Source organism: Ambystoma mexicanum, chromosome 4q (genome assembly GCF_040938575.1).
Source record: "Ambystoma mexicanum isolate Mex_15411 chromosome 4q, UKY_AmexF1_1, whole genome shotgun sequence".
In the NCBI taxonomy this organism is placed as follows: Eukaryota; Metazoa; Chordata; class Amphibia; order Caudata; family Ambystomatidae; genus Ambystoma; species Ambystoma mexicanum.
Window position 1 is genome coordinate 979,314,591 of NC_090928.1, and position 19,837 is coordinate 979,334,427.

A 19,837-nucleotide genomic window follows, 5' to 3' on the forward strand; every position below is an offset into this window, starting at 1 on the left:
AGATTTTCCCATAGGAATGTATTGGGCAAAGATTTATTTTAGGTGGGAGAATGTGAAAAATAGCTATATTTTCCACAGGAAAATCGTCAGTCTACCGCCTAAATCGGGAAGGTTGGCATGTATGGGTTATTTGTGGGAAATGTAGTTTTGGTTGTCTTGTTTCTCATTTATGTGTTCATTTGTTGAATAACTTTGTTATGCTGCTCGAGATTTTCAGTAAAGGAAGCAAGCATAATCCGAGCCACTGGTCTGGACGTAGAATTTACCAGAAGTTGGAGAGCTGGTTCAACCCTTCAGTTGTTTTTAGATATGATAGACAATCACTTATTTAACAGCTTGGTCACCTAGCTTATCGCCACTGAAATGTGTCTAATATCTCTGTTGAAAATACAATAAAACTTTTTGAATTCAAAGTGGAGCTAATTAAGTTAAATCACTTAAATAAGAAGAAATAGAAAGTTTGTTTTCCTGTAGACACGGAAATCGCGCTATTTCTAAAATGGCCGCTGCATAGGCACATCTACATGTCCGTTACCCACTAGGTTTAAACACTTTAGTCTATTTCTGTTTCAATCGGGCACCCAGACTTCATCAAATACGAACATGAACTTCATCGACTGTCATTGCCACATGGCAGCAGACGAATTTTTACAGGTAACGACTCAAGTATTCTCCATGAAATGTTTTTGAATCGCGTGGTCTTGCGTTCCCAGATTTAAGTGTAATTTGATACGACGTTTTGGGACTGGACCTTTACCCTCTGTTCCAAAGAGAACACCATTAAAGACAATCCTCCCATTTGATAATGTATTTTTTAATGTCCCACTTGTTTGGCAGTTAAGAGTTTCTCAAATAAAAGTGAGGTTTAAATCAAAATATGGCAATGAGTAAGTCGGGGGCAAGTTTCAAGATGGCCGCTACTGGACTTTGATTTTTCCTTCACTCTGTAGGAGGTGCTTAAAAAATACCGTGTTCTGTCACTTAACTAAGCTTTTGCAGTCATTTATCTTGTTTTTGAACCCTGGTAAAAGATGGCTTAAAAAAATGTGTTAAATGCATTGTTCCCAAATGTCCAGCATTTTAAGGAGTTGCAGGGACTCGAGAGGACGAGAGCAGTGATGTTATGCCTAGGAGCTTGTGGTTGCATTTTGCGAGGTGACGTTTTACCTTAGTCATTTCAAATAGCTCTCAGATTACTATACATTTTAGAATGCTATTAAGGCCTGTATTAGATGCCTATGGCGTGTCACCCGGCCCTCCTGGGATCATGGTATCTCCCAGGGCTCGTGGTCATGTCACGTGTCAGTGACCATGTGCCTTAAAAAGTGATGAGTGGCTTCCCGCTCATCAGTCTTGGACCAACTGACTCCTCCCTGTTGTGTCGTTCTTGCCGCGCATGGCGCTGCGTAGCAGGTAGTGGGCCTACCCTGTGGGCCCTACACCAGGACAGTGGTTCTGATGGGAAACCTGTCCTCATGTCCCTCAGCAGTAGCAGAGCCCCTGCTGGGCAACTCTACGTGTGTATGCTGGTGCTCCTGGTGGGCAACACTGGCCATGTTGTCGTGATGGGTGACATGGAGCTTCCTGTGATGCCGGCTGGGTGCCCACAGCAAGTCCCCTGGCCTGTGGGCCAGTCCGTAACTGTGCAGGCCAATGTGTGTGCTGGGTGCTCCCATCGATGGACAGACTGGCCTGTGTGTCTGCAGGCCAAGTCATAAAACATACATGCCAACATTCCGATGCACCTGGTAGTAAGATTTCGTCAAGGAAATAGGGAGATGTACATTTCCCCATAGGAATACATTGGGGCTAGAATGATTACAGGCGGGAGAACATGGTAAATAGATACATTTTTTACTTAAAAGTCAGGAGTCTCCCGCCTAAATCGGGAGGGTTGGCATGTATAATGCCCACCTCAGTTACATTGGTTTACAAGCCAAACAGACCTGTCTAATCTCCAGAGTCTAAGCGTGTTCATGCTCTTGTCCGTATCTCTGAGGAAGAGAAATGTTTGCGGTTGTCTGGCCTGCAATAAATTACATAGTACTTACTAGACAGTGGCTGTCTTCCTTCTGCAGCGATCAGAGGATGGTTATGACAGGGACTCGTAGCTCTCAACTCACCTGCTTTTGTCGGGTGAGACCTGCCTTGCAATCGCCTCACTCACCAGCCAAACCCCCTGGGGGCCCATTCACTTCTATGGGCTCTCACCCGCCCAAAAGAAATCGGGTATTTCGCCTGCCTTGTCGACACAAAAGGTTGAGAGCTATGCCGTGTGCACAAGACAGCTCTGACAGCAAAGCCCCGGGTGTTTATGTTTGCACTCATGGCCGGCCTTAGGGCAGGACCGCCAGGGGTCCCATTAGCCCCCGCCACGCCAGCTCGGGGAAGTCTTTAAATGTCTCCCCTGAGCTGGCGTGAGAGAAGGCGTGACAGGTGCCATATTGAAATTAAATGTGCCCTGCTCTCGGAAGCGGAGCGTATTTAATAAAAATAAGGTGCTGCAGCTCCTATTGAAAAATGTGGCACCCACACCCCATGCATGACCAGGGGCATGCCACATTTTTGTTTTGCTGCCCCAGGGCGCTGCGGCCTCTAAGGCAGGTCCTATTTGCACTTATGTAATACGGGGTCCCCTGCATGATATGATATGATATTATCGGGTATTTATAACGCGCTTAATACCCAGAGGTTTCTAAGCGCAGAAAGTTTGCATGTAAGTTTCGTTACTCAAAGATGAGAGTAAAACTACTCAATCACCTTTACCCTTCGCTTTGAGAGGTATAAAACACTGCCTGCAAATATGCTTTGCAGGCAGCATTTTATAATGGATTCCAATGGAAGAAGGCAGATTCCAATCCCCCTGCTTGTTAGCAGGTGTTAATGTGAGACGTATTCCATTGGAATCAATTAGTATTACACCTGCATGAACATTTCTTGCAGGCGTAAAAAAGTGCTCTCCGGAGATTCTCTGCTTTCCAGCTGCCCCACCCATGCCTCCCGGCAGCTGCAAAATGTGCTGGAGTGGAAAATCAAAGCTTAAAAGTAATTTTATGATTTCGTTTTCTGCACCGCTCATTAGAAAATTAGCACCTATATTTTCTTATTTGGCACACAAGGGTTTGCTTGTAACATTTTCTTCACTTTATATATGAATAAGCAGGATGCCTATGTGAACCAATAAGCAGGCAATCTTACTGCAGTCTATTTTTTTATGTGGCTTAACACTTGAAAGTAAATTTACTAAACAGAAATGTAATTTTATAGGCTTGTGTTGCTTTGCATTCTGGATCTTGGATTCCTCCATGCAAGGATGGAAGCTAAAATGATACTATTCTTTATTTTGTAAACATTTTTTTACACAATTTATTTTGTTTGGTCACAGAAGTGGGGCCAAACATACAGCGTGGAACAGAAACAGCAGTAGGTCAATTGTGCAGTTTTCCCTGTTTCCCTTCCCATAGAGGTTCCCTGCTCTTGCTTTCAAGTCCCCCGACCCTTGGCACTTATGGGTTGAGGAGAGTTTAGGGCGGTATTTTCAGGTGCCAGAGTTAGTCTTGGTAGCCAGGGCTTTAAGGTTACTGCTGGGTAGGAACGATCGCAGTCCAGCACTGGAGCTCAAATATCCCTGAATCTGTGTAGGAATCCCTCATTTGCCGCTGTGACCTTTTCAGATACTGGGATGTCCCATATTTTGATTCACCGTAATGCCGTCTGTGGGCCCTCTGGGGCTTTTCAGGTGTAAGCGATCGTGATCTGTCCTGCCAAGAGTAGTTCAGTAATGAGTTTGGCGGTCACACCTGTCCTCTGATAAACCTTCGGAATTCAGATTTTCAACACATTCGTTACTGAAAGTCATAATTCTATTAAAGACACGGAGGCGAAGGATTATGCTTTCTCCAAACTTTACTGTTCAGCAGCAAAGAAAACAAATAAGAATAACAGTACAAAACTAATAAAAAAAACTACAATAACCATGAAGTTTTTGAGTTTTGTAGTCCGTGTCCATTGGTCTTCAAACTGACCATGTGATTCCAATAACCAATCAAAAACCAAGTCCTCAAATAAAACCTCTTGTCCTCTTTCTATTCCTCCTCTTTCTTTGATCCTGTGAGGTTGTGTTCAGTACTTCTTTGAAATTCCCTCTACATTCTAACTCAGATCCCGGATTGCTTGTTGTCCGTCGCCAATCCTATATATACATAAAATTAGAAAGGTGACTATAGACCGAAGAAAAAACGGGTGGGACAATCGTATACATGAGTACAATAAAACTATATCTTCAATAAACCATTACAAATATTTTCTCATAAGCAGTATGCATAACACATAAAACATGATATATCACTTTCTACATTCATACGATTGATAGGGTGGGATAATCCTTCGCCTCCCTGTCTTTAATAGAATTATGACTTTCAGTAACGAATGTGTTGAAAATCTGAATTCTATGTCAAGACCGGAGGCTCGGATTATGCTTGTTCAAAGCTTACTTACCACTGCTGATGTCGCACTTTCCATGGGTTTCAAATAAAAGTTTTTAAAAGTCGATTCATACGACCAATCTGCATCCCTCATAATATCCTCTATTCTGGCTCCTATATTATACGCTTTAGTAGCCATCGCTCCTCTAGAGGAGTGGGCGCCATACCTTTCAACATCTATGCCCGCTGGTACCATCACCCATCTAAGCCATCCAGCTATAGTGGCTGGTGTAACCGCTTTGTAAGGCCTACAAATTGCTATCAACAGTTGTGACTCTCCCGGGGGCCTAACCTCCCTCGTCATCTCCTCATATGCCGCTAAGCATCTGACTGGACATAATTTTGATTGAGTTGGGAAAGACTCATAGGAAATAGATCTCAAACCTGTTTTGGTCCTCTTTGTTATAAGGAAAGTCACTCCGTTCGGACCTATGCTCTTCCTGTTAACCTCCTGAGCCCTAACATCAGAGGATCTTTTGAATGCTAAAAGACATAAGAGCATAGATAATTTGTCTGAAATCGCTTTCCGTGACAACTCTTGATTATCCGGCCAAGATAAAAATAGTTTCAAGACTTTATCTACATCCCACAACTGATTATACTTAACACTAGGGGGTTTTAACATCCTTACTCCCTTTAACAATCTACAGATCAAGGGATTTTCACCAATCGCTATGCCCTCTACTCTAGGGAGCCCCGCAGATATCGCAGACCTGGCTGTGTTGATAGTCCTGTAAGCCTTCCCCTGCGCTGCCATCTGAGCTAAAAGATTGGCCACGTGAACTACATCCGCTCTGTCGGGATGAATATTCCTTTCCAAACACCAGCTATTCCATCTATCCCATGCTGATCTATAAGCCTTTAGGTTCCCATGACCTTTCTTGTGGTCCGTAACCCTTCCAGTCGATTAAATAAAAAAGTCTTGATTTAACCATTTTAGAGTCCAGGATGTTTTCTACCTCGAATTCAGGTTCTCCATCTATTAGGATGGGGTCAGGTGGTTTGGTTAATCTTGTCCCGGTTTGAACTGGTTTTAGAAGTGAAACATGAAAGACAGGATGAATCCGCATATTAGAGGGTAATTCTAATTTGATGGCCACTGGGTTGATAATGGCCTTAATGGTGTAAGGTCCCAAATATCTAGGATTAAAAGTCTGAGTTACTTTCAGAGGAATATGTCTTGTAGCCAGCCAAACTTGGTCTCCGATTCGATATGGTGGGGTCTCACTTCTATTTTGATGAGCATTTTTCTTGTATTTCTCTTTTGCTTGTTTCAAATGTTTTGTTTCCTCTTTAAAGGCTTGTGTAATAGTAGAATGCAGATGAGTTACTGCCGGCATTACAAAATGCTGGGGCGAATCGAGTTCTGAGGTTTGAGGATGATGTCCATATATGGTATAAAAGGGGCTTTGTCCGTTTCCTGAATGTACAGAGTTATTGTATGCGTATTCAGAAATCCATAAAATGTCCTTCCAATTACCTTCGGTTTGGTAGAGCATACAACGTAGGTATTGTTCAAGAGTCTGGTTGGTTCTCTCCGTCTGACCATCGGTTTGGGGATGGTGACTGGTTGATAACCTTACATCGATTTGTGCCAATTGACAACACTTCTGTCAAAATTGTGAAATGAACTGACTACCTCGGTCAGAGATCAATACAGAAGGAAATCCATGTATTCGAACAATAATTTCGAGAAATTCCTTGGCCAAGATTGAAGCAGAAGGTAATCCTTTTTAAGGAATAAAGTGGGCCATCTTGGAAAAAAGATCCACAATAACTAGAATGGTGTTGAATCCATTACATGGCGGTAGATCTGTAATAAAGTCTAAAGACAAAGTGTGCCATGGTGTGGGTGGAATATCTAAAGGTTGTTAAAGACCAGCTGGTTTCTTTTGGCTTTTGTTCTGGGCGCAGATGCCACAAGAGAGTACAAATGACTTTACATCTTTTCGCCAGGTGGGCCACCAGAATTGTCTTTTAATTTTAGCTTCAGTTTTTGCAATACCTGGGTGCCCTTCCATCAGAGCTTCATGGTAATTGGAGATGACGTGTTCTTGTAGTTCCTTGTGTGGTAGAAATAGACGCCCTTGATAGGAAGGTAGGTCAGTGACAACTGAATAATCTTGGCCCTTTTTAACCCAGTCCTGCAGGGCTGCTGAATCGAAAAGTTGTTGGATCTTTAAATGAATATCTTCTAAGGTCTGTAGAGTAGTCATCCCAAGAATTCTTTGTTCAGGAATTATAGGCACCGGTTCTGGGTTCGAATATGCTTCTCCCATCCCGATTCGGGATAAAGCGTCTGCCTTACCATTCTTACAACCTGGTCGGTAAGTGATCACGAAATTGAATTCGGCAAGGAATAAGGCCCATCGAAGTTGACGCGATGATTGGGCCTTGGCTGTTTTTAAATACTGCAAGTTCCTGTGATCGGTGATTACAGTAATGGTATGCCTGGCACCGAGAAGATAATGCCTTGAAGGCGGATTTGATGGCTAACAACTCTTTATCGGTAACCGCATAGTTTAATTCGGGGGCTGAGAATTTTCTGGACCTAAATGCTACTGGATGAAGTTGACCGGTTTCTGGATCCTTCTGGGACAGGACAGCCTCCATGGCTAAACTGGATGCATCGGTTTCAACTATGTATGGGAGCTCGGGGCGTGGATGCTTTAAGACGGGTGCCGACGTGAATTTCAATTTCAGTTCTTGGAAGGCTTTTTCAGCCTCTTCGGTCCACAAGAAGCGTTTGTTTTTTCGCAAAAGTGCTGTGATGGGGTGTACAACATATGAGAAGTCAGGAATAAATCTCCGGTAGAAATTAGCAAATCCAAGCATGCTTTGCACCCCTTTAACTGAACTGGGTGATGGCCACTTGAGAATTGCGTCCACCTTTCGAGAGTCCATTCGTACTCCTTTTGAAGTCAGGATAAATCCAAGGAATTCAACTTCTGTAGCATGAAAAACACATTTTTCTAATTTTGCATATACCTTGTACTGGCGTAGTTTCTCAGGGACTGCACGAACATGCTTAACATGGTCTGATTCTGAGGAGGAGTACACTAGAATATCGTCTATGTATACGACAACACAGACGTCAATGAGTTCACGAAGGACATTGTTCATAAAATACTAGAAGGCTGCTGGTGCATTGCACAACCCGAAGGGCATCATCTGATATTCGAATAATCCGTACTTGGTGCGAAAAGCGGTCTTCCATTCGTCGCCCTTCTTTACACGTACCAGATGATATGCCCCTCGGAGATCTAATTTAGTGTAGATGGAAGCATCCTTTACTTGGTCTAGTAGTTCGGGGATCAGAGGCAATGGATATCGGTTCTTCACCGTGATCTGGTTCAATGCGCGGTAGTCTATGCACGTTCTGAGGTCACCTTCCTTTTTGGGCACGAAGAATAAAGCTGAAGATGCAGGGACTTAGATGGACGAATGAAGCCATTATCAAGGTATTGGTCCAAGTATTGTCGTAGGTGACGGTTTTCGGGTTCCGTAGGGGCATAGATTCTACTGCATGGAGGTTGTGCACCGGGTATGAGGTTGATTTGACAATCGTATGATATATGAGGTGTTAAGGTGTTTGCCTGTTCTTTTTGGAAAACATCCTGGAATTCTTGATATTCCTGAGGTAACTGCATGACTGGATTAGCGACTGTGGCCAGGCTTTTGTTCAAGGTTTTTTCCGGGTAACAGGTGTGTGCACACTCCGGGAAGGTTACTCTCTTCTCTCGCCAATCAATACAAGGATTATGTATTTCCAACCAAGGTATCCCCAGTATTCGTTGGAACTGCGGGGCTTTGATTAAGTCAAACACAATAGTCTCTCGATGCCCATCTTGACCCAACAGTGTCATCTCTGTGGTGGAATGAGTTACAGGCCCAGAGGCAATTTCAGTTCCATCGACTGTGGTGATAACATCCGAAGTGGTCTTTTTGCAGAGAGGTGGATTCATCCTAGAAGCCAATTCATGGTCCACATAGTTTCCTACGGCCCCGCTATCAATGTATGCCCTAACTGCATGCATACGTGATGGCTGCCTTGGATCAATAAGGACCATTGGTATGATTAGGTGCGAGGTCTGAGTGTCCTTCTTTAAGCTCGGCAAGCGGACCTCTACGCTTGTCGGGCGTGGTCGTTGCCCCCAAATCAGGCTCTGTTTGATTTCTATCAGCAACTCCAACTATTTTCTTGGATGGTTTTATAGGGCAATGCTGTAGAAAATGTCCTGAGGCCCCACAGTACAGACACAGCCGCATCTGTGATCTCCTTTCTCTTTCTTTTTGAGTTAAGGGTCTCTTAACCCCCCCGATCTGCATTGGTTCTGATGCATCTGTTTCTTTGGAAGTAACATTGGGTTCGTTTCTCGAATTTAGCTCGATCAGCTTTTCTATTCTGAAGTCGGTGGTCTAGCTGGACCACTAAGTCTATATATTCTGCGCAATCCTAAGGTGGGTTCACAACTTGGGCCAAAACATCTTTGAGTTCACCCCGAAGTCCACGATGAAATAATGTAATTCGCTTTACCTCTGGCCATCCGGTTTCCACCACCAACCTATTGAAGGTTGCGATATAAGTTAGCAGGCCCTGGTTTCCTTGTCGTAGGGATAGAAGTTTGTTATCCAGGGCCTGCCCCTGTGAATGTCTGGCAAATAATCTTTCCATGCTCAATTGGAAACCCTGAAAATCCTGAAGAAGAGGGTCATCCTGATTGACTAATGGAACTGACCAATCCGCTGCGCTGCCACTAAGGTATGACAGTACAAAGGCTACTTTGGCTTGGTCGTTTGGAAAAGCTCCTGGTCTGCATAAAAAGTGCAAGCGTCATTGGTTCATGAACACGGCAAACCTTTTCGGGTCCCCAGCAAGGCTTTCGGGTGGAGCTAAAGGAATGCTCCCTGGTAGAACCACTTGCACAGGGCTGCTCGATGAAACGGGGGTTGAATTTCCCCCCAAGTCCAGGTAGTGGTGTTTGCCTGGCTTGGTTTTGCAGCAGTTGTCTGGCAAGATCATCAGTGCGCTCCTTTGACACAATCAGTTCTCTCCTGAGGGCATTAGTTTCTTGGCGCGCGGTGTGCACTTCTACCCTAAGTTCTCCTAACAATTGGGCTAGTTGCTCGGTTTCTGAGGTCTCCATTACGCCCGGGTAGGGATTTGTAGATAGGCTTTGCGTTCTGTTACGCTCCACCTGGTTCCCACAGGGGCGTCGATCGGACCCAGACAGCTGCGGTCTCCACCAACATGATGCGTAGTGAAGAGATGACAGTCTGGACTGGCCCGCCTAATCTTGTCTGCTGGACTCGTAGAAGTATTCCCCTGCAAGTGGAGAAAGGGATTTAGCCACCTGTGGACTTTAGTGATGGCCCCCCAACAGTTCTCGTTCTCCCCACTAATCATCTCTGATATTCCCTTTTGGTAACCTCACCTTATGTTTTTAAATGATGAGCTCTCCATCCTGCATGGCATGCAGGGGCGCGTAGATACCAGTTACTTCACTGGGTTGAAGGTACTGGAGGAGTTCCGGAGGAATATTGACTCCAGTGTCTATAAAGTTCAAAGAGTTCAATATGTCCGATGTTCACTCTTGTTCCATTCCCTCGTTAGGTTGCAGCTGGGTCCAAAAGAATTTTGCCTGGAGGCAGCTGATGGCGTTCAGGTAAGAGTCTGTATTACCAAACACTGTCCGGTAAAAGTTGCATGAGTTTAACTTGCTGTTTTCTCTCCCTTTATAGGTGCAGCATAGGAAGATGCGGCGAATTAAAGAATAATACCTCCGGTGGTAAAGCAGGTAAGCCTATGGTGGCAAAGAGATTGTCCTTGTTGGTTTTCTCGGCTCACCTCGTTATTCATTTTGTTTCCCCCCCCCAGGTGCTGGGTTTCGACGAAGAAAAGGATGGAGGCAGCGCTGAGTCGAAAGATGTGGTGGATTGGTGAGTATAACGCAGCGCTGCTGCTGGCGAAGAGACGCGTGCTGAAATAATGTCCTTTCCAGGCTCTGAGATGTGCTGGGTCCGGAATCAGGTAAGGAATCAAATAATGTCTGTGATCTAACCTCTTCTCCTTTCTTTGCCTTTTGTCTAGGAGCTCTGGATTCGAGGCGGGCGTGGCAGAAGACTGGATGCTGACTTGCAGACACGGTGAGCGTCACGCTGCTGGATGCAGAATAACGCAAAGCATGGGCTGCTGTTCGGGCATGGTTTAAATAGCCTGCAAGGTAAGAAGTTCCCCAGAACCACACCCGAGTGAAAAATAGTCCCTGTAATTTGTCCCATCCAGGCCTCACGTTGGCTTGGACTCATTTGCAGCATGGTCTGCATAAGGTAAGTAAAGTCTATGAGCCTGGCGCCTATGGCGCCAGGACTGATTTCTATGATGAGCCTGGCGCCCAAGGCGCCAGGACTGAATCCAAACAGCTCCCAGCCGGGGCTGTTGGGGTTTCAATGAGTATCTGGATGCCTGCTCCCGGGGCTGATGGACTCGATCCGGATACACGGGGGTGGCATCATGACAATTATGGATGCTTTTTGGCGCCTCACCTGCGCTAGCGTCCTCGCTATCATGGAGAAAGGAGGAAATGCGTAATTTGTCTGGTTTTCCCAAGATTGTAGGAAGGCATCAGTTGCCTCCGCTTCCGGATCCGGTCTCCAGCTGAAGAACCGAGGAAGCTGTTTGTTTATTCTCGATGCAAATAGATCGATCTGGCAAGGACCCCATCGTGTCATAATTTCCTCGAACACCACCTTGTCCAGCTTCCAATCGCTGGCGTCTCTGAGGTATCTCGAGTTCCAATCGGCCACTTCGTTCATCTGACCCGGCAGATATTCTGCCGTCACTGAGACTCTTCTCTCCAGACAGAGTTCCCAGAAATCTTTTGCCAGTTCTGCCAATAACCTGGATCTCGTCCCCCCCCCCAGTCTGTTGATGTACCTGACTGCGGAGACATTGTCCATCTTTAACAGAACGCAACATTGTGCTTTCTCCTGGGTCCAGCATCTCACTTCAAAGGACCCCGCCAACAATTCCAGGCAGTTGATGTGGAGCCTTGTCTCCTGGTCCGACCACTTGCCCTGCCGCCTGTCGACAGGTTCCCGCAACGGGCTCCCCAGCCCCATCTGCTGGCGTCAGATTCGATAATAAGGTCCGGGGATGAACCAACTATGGCTCTCCCGTTCCATGCATCCATATGAATGAGCCACCATTCCAACTCCTCTCTCACCTCCTGCGAAATATTCACCTTTGATTCGTATGAATCGCCCCTCCTGAGGTGAGAGATCTTCAACCTCTGGAGTGCCCTGTAATGCAGAGGCCCTGGAAATATCGCTTGAATTGATGCCGCTAGGCGGCCCACCAATCTCGCGATGTCCCTCAACGACAGTTCTCCCTTCGCTAGAGTATGTCTCAGCTGCTTCTTGATGTCGTTCACCTTGTGAATGGGTAAACTGAGAGTTCCCTGTATCGAATCCACTATGAAACCCAGAAATTCTATTGACTGGACAGGTGTTACACTGGACTTCTCCCAATTTATCAGAAACCCCAGACTCTCTAACAGCTCTATAGTTGTCTGAATCTGTTCTATTAACGTTTCCTTCTCTTGACACATCAGACATATGTCTAGATAAATTATCAGCCTTATCCCTTGAGCTCTGAGATGAGATACTACAGGTTTCATCATTTTTGGGAAACACCAAGGTGCCGATGCCAGGCTGAACGGCAGACATCGAAATTCCCATATCGTTCTCCCCCAGATGAACCTCGGAAACCTGCAGTGTTCCTCTGCTATGGGAATAGTCAGGTATGCATCTTTCAAATCTATTCTGGCTAACCAATCTCCCTAAATAAGGGTATCTCTCAACAGATGTATCCCTTCCATCTTGAAATGTCTGTACACTACGTAACTGTTTAGGCCTCTCAGATTTATGATCGGTCTCGTCTTGTGTCTTCCTTTCACTATGAACATATTGCTTATGTAACCTCCTACCTGACCTGCAGCGGGTCGTATAGCTCTTTTGTTTACCAAACCCTGTAATTCTCTTTCCAGTAAGGCCCTGTCTTCCTTGTTCATCTCTAAACACTTTGGCGGTTCTCTTTGATAAGGTGTTTCTATAAAATCTATATAAAAACCTAGAGCGGTCTGAAGTACCCAGGGATCCCCTGATATGGTCAACCAATTTTGTAAAAATTGAGCAGTTCTCCCCCCTACCTCTGGGCTAATTGAATGTGGGAATGATATTCTCACCTGGGTTATTCTGTTGACGCTCCCCTCGCCAGCCTCTGCCTCTTCCCCCTACTCCTCGATGGGAAGAAAGGCATTTGTCTGCGCTCTTCCTGTTCGCGCCAACTTCTTCTGTCTTGAAAGGATCGATTGAATTGGAACCGGCCAGCCGAGCGACCCCTGCCTCTGCTGGCCCGTCCAAAAATCTGCCTCCCGAAAACTCTCTTAAGCGTGGCCTGAGCCTTATCCAAGGCTGGTAAGAATTTACGAATTTGGTGAGCTCCTTGATAAAGGAGGCCCCAAACAACTTTCCTTTCGCCGATGTGGCAGATTCTGAGGAGGCTAATTCACTTAATTTAGGGTCGATCTTTACTAACAAAGCTCTCCTCCTTTCAGTGGTTATAGCATGATTAGCATTCCCCAACATGCATATCGCCCTTTGGGCCCATCCGATAAGAATTGCCGGGTTTATCGGTTCCCCTTTTACTTTTGCTTCTTCTCCCATCTGGAGAATCTTTGTGAGGGGTCCCGTCATATCAAGCATCTTATCCTGGCATGATCGCCAGGATCTATCAAGGCCCTTCCTCACCTCTTTTGTAAACTTGCTCATAAAAGTTATCATTTTTTCATCTATAACAGGTGTATCGGCCGCACCTTGTGGGAGGAGTGGTCTGGGGCATTCCGCCCTCATCTTGCTTCTAGCCTCTTTGGCTAACGGCGCCCTCAGGCGTTTCTTTAAATATGCCGTAATTCTTTTGGGTGGTTCCCATTCTGACGATCTGGGATGAATCAGTGCTTCCGGATCGAAATCCTCATCATCAGCACCATCCTCCTCAGCCTCCTCCTTCTTTCTTTTCTTTGACGCCTCATGGCTTTCTTCCCCTGATGAGGATATCGATAATACTTCCTCTTCTTCAGGATATTCCTCCTCCCAATCATTCTCACCCTCATCTGAGGTATAGGAAGATGACTCTCGTCCCATGCTAGGCACCATCTTACCCTTTCTCTTCCTTTTACCACCTTTCTTCTTCGGTGGGGAGCCCGGGGGGGGGGGTGTGGGCTTCTTCCGCCCTACGGGCTGATTTACTGCCCCCTTTGGATTTCCTCAGTGCTTTAAGGCCCTTGACCTCCTCCAGGCCCTGAGAGAATCGGAGCCAATCCTCCATCAGCGCTATTTGCTGAGGATTATGTCCCAATGAAGCCCCCAGGGCTTTCTGGAAGACATCAGTCATGTCTGAGTGGCTCCTCTTTTGGCTAACACTAGCCTTCCCTTCATCACTGGAGGAACTCAGGATTCTCAGGCCCTGGGGAGTGTGAGAATTTGTATGTTATGAATAATATATATATATATATATATATATATATATATATATATATATATATATATATATATATATATACAATATATACACACACACCAAGGGCCTCCAAAACTCTTTCAGTACAGAGAGCGAAATTTGTAGAGTAATTGAAATATCTTCCCTGATTCTGATTATGTAAACAGATATAATAATAATATCAAATCACAGGTTTTACCTGGGACTGTGCCCGTATAAGGTGCGGTATCTGTTGATAGTGTTCCTGAACAGGACGCTACGTTCAGCGAACGGACGATGCGTGCTGTTTTGATCTCAAATAGTCAATACAAGATCTTTCAGTGGAGCATACACACTCGCGTCAAGAAATAATTCACTCGGGATGAAAAACGAATATAAGAAGAAGAAGAGAGCGCCGGAACTACGGTCCCGTCGCGGTCTCTCTTCTGTTGTAATAGTGCCCTCTCTGATGGATCCGAGGAGCTGCGGCCGCCGGTGCACCAGCCCCGTCGCGGCCGCAACTCCCGAGAGCCACCTGACTGTAGCGGATATGCTCCGCCTGAAGAGAAAGAAAAACACGCGCGCGTGTCACGTAAAGTATTAAAATGTCATTCACCAAGTCAGACACATTCAGGATTAATAAAGTGAAAAAAGTACTTAACTCACTGCCGAGCAGCAAAGAAAGAGGAGGAATAGAAAGAGGACAAGAGGTTTTATTTGAGGACTTGGTTTTTGATTGGTTATTGGAATCACATGGTCAATTTGAAGACCAATGGACATGGACTACAAAACTCAAAAACTTCATGGTTATTGTAGTTTTTTTATTAGTTTTGTATTGTTATTCATATTTGTTTTCTTTGCTGCTGAACAGTAAAGTTTGGAGAAAGCATAATCCTTGCCTCTGGTCTTGTCATAGAATTAGAGTCCTTTAGGAAGATCACCTCAGGGTCTTTCAGGAGTTTACTGGACGTGATGGCTTTGATTGTGGAGAGGACTTTATCCCAGAAGGCCTGGGCAGTGGGGCACTCCCACCATATGTGCATGTAGGTGTCTCGCGCTCCACAGTTTCGCCAGCATTTCGGGTCCAGTGAGTTCTGGATGTGGTGGAGGCGTTCTGGGGGGTAGTACCATCGGAAGAGTAGTTTGAGGGCACATTCCCTGTTAGTGACACATATCAATGAGGAGTAGCTTTCTCGTCCAAATATCCGCCCACGTGTTGTCCTCTATTGGGTGTCCCAAATCTGTTTCCCATCGTGTCATGTATGCGGTACGCTGGCATAACATGTAATCTTGGAGCAGTTTATACAGTTTGGATGTGTTCCCTTTGGTCGGTTCTCCCAGCAGGGTAAGTTCTATAGGACCAAGAGCTTGTGTTGCTCTTTGTCTCACTAGAGGGTGGGTGTACCAATGGCAGAGTTGTATGATAATATGCCCGACCCGGTCAGGTGAAAGGTTACTTTGCAGCTCTCAAACATACGGGGTTCCCCATTTTCAAACAACTGTGCAAGGGTTTGCAGCCCGCCCCTCAACCGTTTCCCGTAGGGATGATTTCCTGGGGTAAAAGCTGGATTGTGAAAAACAGGTATTGGGGCCCATGCCGGTCGGTATGCCTTTGGATTTCATTGCCAAATCCCATATTTTCAGAATGCATTTTGTGGAGGAGAGCATACTCGGCCAGGATATATGCGCTAAGGCAGGGATGTACGGGAGGAAGCCGAGGGGTACTGGTAACCTAGATTGTTGGCTGTCTACCCATTGTGGTAGATTAGAGGGGGAGAGCCACGGCGGGAAACACGCCAGTTGTGAGGCCATACAATATTTGTATAAGTTTGGGACCTCCGATCCTCCCAAGCAAGCATTAGCCATCATTACTTTTTTGGGAATCCTGGACCTTTTACCATTCCATATAAATTAGAGCATTTGAGCATTTTATGTTGTAAGTGAAGGAGAGGGGGCAGTGGGACCGGAAGGGGCAGGGTCGAGCAGAAATATTGGAATCGTGGGAGCAGGTTCATTTTGCAGGCGGTAGTAGGCCCCAGTAATGATATTTCTTGGAGGGCCACCTCGTCAGATCATTTTCCAGTTTCTTAAAGAGGGGGGAAAGTTCAGTTGATATATTTCCTTTGGTATAGCTGGCATCTGTACCCCGAGATAGTCTATGGATTTTCTGCTCCAGTGAATGGGGCAGAGAGGCTTGAGAGAATCTATCTCTTCCGTGCTTAGCCCCACCCCTAGTGCTGCAGACTTGCCATAGTTAATCGTGAACCCTGCAACCCTTCCAAATCTATGTAATTCCCAAAGAGAGGGCTTTATTGAGGGCTGTATCTCTGTTCAGGTAAGCAGCACATCATCTCTGCATGAGGTTAGTTTATGTTTTGTGGGTCTACTTGTAATCGCTTGATGGTGAGATCATTTCGGTTCAGTTGAGTTAGGGGTTCCACTATCAGGACAATCAGGGGCCATAGGGGGCATCCTTGCTCGTCCCGCAGGTCAATGGGATAGGGGTTGTTAGGCCTTGGTTGACCCAAAGGGTGGTTTTTGGTGTGCGATAATTGGCCAAGACCATATTACGGAAGCTTGGAAGTGAAAAGCCTCAAGGGTCTGGCCAAGGAAGGCCCAGTCTACTTTGTTGCATGCTTTGGAGGCATCCAGGCAGTGCTCTAGATGGGATTTTGGCGTGAGAGCATTGTACTGACAGTTTTTAGAATTGGAGAGTAAATCCAATTTCAAGAGAGTAAAAATGAGTTTCTTCCGTCGCAAGAGAGTAAAAAAGTGTATGACAACTATCCAATTTGTGCGTAAAATTAAAACTGTGTTCGAAAACATTACTGACAAAGAACTTGCCATCGAGCATCGAGCACGCTCTGCCTGACCTACCCTGCCTGACCTTCTAATGCCGGGCGCAGCGCACATGAAACCGAGGCTGATGCCTCGCTGCTAAGCGACTAGCAGCCTTTTCTTCCACCTACATCCGCCGGCAGGCGGAAGCGCCGGCGGCCACACGAAGGCCCATACTAAGGCCCCTGTTTGCTCCCTGGAGCCCCATTCTCCATCGCCAGCAGCCTCCTTGAGAGGGCAGGAGCCCCTCCTCCCCTGCAGCAGCCACCATCCAGCAGCAGCTGGAGCATTCCACGTGCCGTGGGCACCGCCATCCTCGGAGCCCAGACACACTGAAAGCCCACCTAGAGCCATCCTTGCGGTAAGGAGCAGATACACCTGCCCGCACTACGATCTGCACTACTAAATCCCTATCTAGATGCCATCGAGCACGCTCTGCCTGACCTACCCTGCCTGACCTTCTAATGCCGGGCGCAGCGCGGCATGAAACCGAGGCTGACGCCTCGCTGCTAAGCGACTAGCAGCCTTTTCTTCCACCTACATCCGCCGGCAGGCGGAAGCGCCGGCGGCCACACGAAGGCCCATACTAAGGCCCCTGTTTGCTCCCTGGAGCCCCATTCTCCATCGCCAGCAGCCTCCTTGAGGAGAGGGCAGGAGCCCCTCCTCCCCTGCAGCAGCCACCATCCAGCAGCAGCTGGAGCATTCCACGTGCCGTGGGCACCGCCATCCTCGGAGCCCAGACACACTGAAAGCCCACCTAGAGCCATCCTTGCGGTAAGGACCAGATACACCTGCCCACACTACGATCTGCACTACTAAATCCCTATCTAGATGCCATCGAGCATCGAGCACGCTCTGCCTGACCTACCCTGCCTGACCTTCTAATGCCGGGCGCAGCGCGGCATGAAACCGAGGCTGATGCCTCGCTGCTAAGCGACTAGCAGCCTTTTCTTCCACCTACATCCGCCGGCAGGCGGAAGCGCCGGCGGCCACACGAAGGCCCATACTAAGGCCCCTGTTTGCTCCCTGGAGCCCCATTCTCCATCGCCAGCAGCCTCCTTGAGGAGAGGGCAGGAGCCCCTCCTCCCCTGCAGCAGCCACCATCCAGCAGCAGCTGGAGCATTCCACGTGCCGTGGGCACCGCCATCCTCGGAGCCCAGACACACTGAAAGCCCACCTAGAGCCATCCTTGCGGTAAGGAGCAGATACACCTGCCCGCACTACGATCTGCACTACTAAATCCCTATCTAGATGCCATCGAGCACGCTCTGCCTGACCTACCCTGCCTGACCTTCTAATGCCGGGCACAGCGCGGCATGAAACCGAGGCTGACGCCTCGCTGCTAAGCGACTAGCAGCCTTTTCTTCCACCTACATCCGCCGGCAGGCGGAAGCGCCGGCGGCCACACGAAGGCCCATACTAAGGCCCCTGTTTGCTCCCTGGAGCCCCATTCTCCATCGCCAGCAGCCTCCTTGAGGAGAGGGCAGGAGCCCCTCCTCCCCTGCAGCAGCCACCATCCAGCAGCAGCTGGAGCATTCCACGTGCCATGGGCACCGCCATCCTCGGAGCCCAGACACACTGAAAGCCCACCTAGAGCCATCCTTGCGGTAAGGACCAGATACACCTGCCCACACTACGATCTGCACTACTAAATCCCTATCTAGATGCCATCGAGCATCGAGCACGCTCTGCCTGACCTACCCTGCCTGACCTTCTAATGCCGGGCGCAGCGCGGCATGAAACCGAGGCTGATGCCTCGCTGCTAAGCGACTAGCAGCCTTTTCTTCCACCTACATCCGCCGGCAGGCGGAAGCGCCGGCGGCCACACGAAGGCCCATACTAAGGCCCCTGTTTGCTCCCTGGAGCCCCATTCTCCATCGCCAGCAGCCTCCTTGAGGAGAGGGCAGGAGCCCCTCCTCCCCTGCAGCAGCCACCATCCAGCAGCAGCTGGAGCATTCCACGTGCCGTGGGCACCGCCATCCTCGGAGCCCAGACACACTGAAAGCCCACCTAGAGCCATCCTTGCGGTAAGGAGCAGATACACCTGCCCGCACTACGATCTGCACTACTAAATCCCTATCTAGATGCCATCGAGCATCGAGCACGCTCTGCCTGACCTACCCTGCCTGACCTTCTAATGCCGGGCGCAGCGCGGCATGAAACCGAGGCTGATGCCTCGCTGCTAAGCGACTAGCAGCCTTTTCTTCCACCTACATCCGCCGGCAGGCGGAAGCGCCGGCGGCCACACGAAGGCCCATACTAAGGCCCCTGTTTGCTCCCTGTTCGCGCCGTGGAGCGTGAGGGAGCGCCTTATGGTGATCCCCCAGATTTGACACCGGCCCGCCACGGTGGTGGTCACCGTTCCGCAGTACTTTCATCCCCAGTTGTTGTCGCACTCTTGCTCCTTCAGGACACACACGGAACGACGTCTAGAAAGGCGGTAAGACTCCTCATGGACCTAACCTAGCTGAACCTAGCATGGTCAATTTACCTAGCATGTCGGCCTTTGTTACCCCGTCTGGTTATTAAGGTCTTTCCCCTCTTTCATTCGGGAGCACCTTCTCTACGTAGGGCCACTTCTCTCTTCTCCACTTGATTCACGATTCACCGCCTATTGTAATTCCTATATGCACGCTTCACTCCGTCCTCTATATTCTGTAGTCGCTTAGCGTTTGTACTTACCCTGTAGCTGAGCCTCTGCCTTTTGAGTCATTGATTGCATAATTGCACATGTACTTACCCTGTAGCTGAGCTTCTGCCTTCTGAGTCATTGATTGCATAATTGCACATGTACTTACCTCGTAGCTGAACTTCTGCCTTCTGAGTCATTGATTGCATAATTGCACATGTACTTACCCTGTAGCTGAGCTTCTGCCTACTGAGTCATTGATTGCATAATTGCACATGTACTTACCCTGTAGCTGAACTTCTGCCTTCTGAGTCATTGATTGCATAATTGCACATGTACTTACCCTGT

The 19,837-nt window shown here is 47.6% G+C and overlaps 1 protein-coding gene across 1 annotated transcript in view; it reads left to right on the top strand.

The window, feature by feature from the left end:
• The first annotated feature begins 540 nt into the window (after nucleotides 1-540).
• The window catches only part of LOC138468123 (putative deoxyribonuclease tatdn3-A), a 1,043,131-nt gene continuing 1,023,834 nt past the window's right edge, over nucleotides 541-19,837 (top strand). The window contains exon 1 of the mRNA XM_069608540.1: nucleotides 541-654. Within this exon, the coding sequence (XP_069464641.1) occupies nucleotides 604-654 (51 nt within the window). The 5' untranslated portion in view covers nucleotides 541-603. The remainder of the gene's footprint in view (nucleotides 655-19,837) is intronic.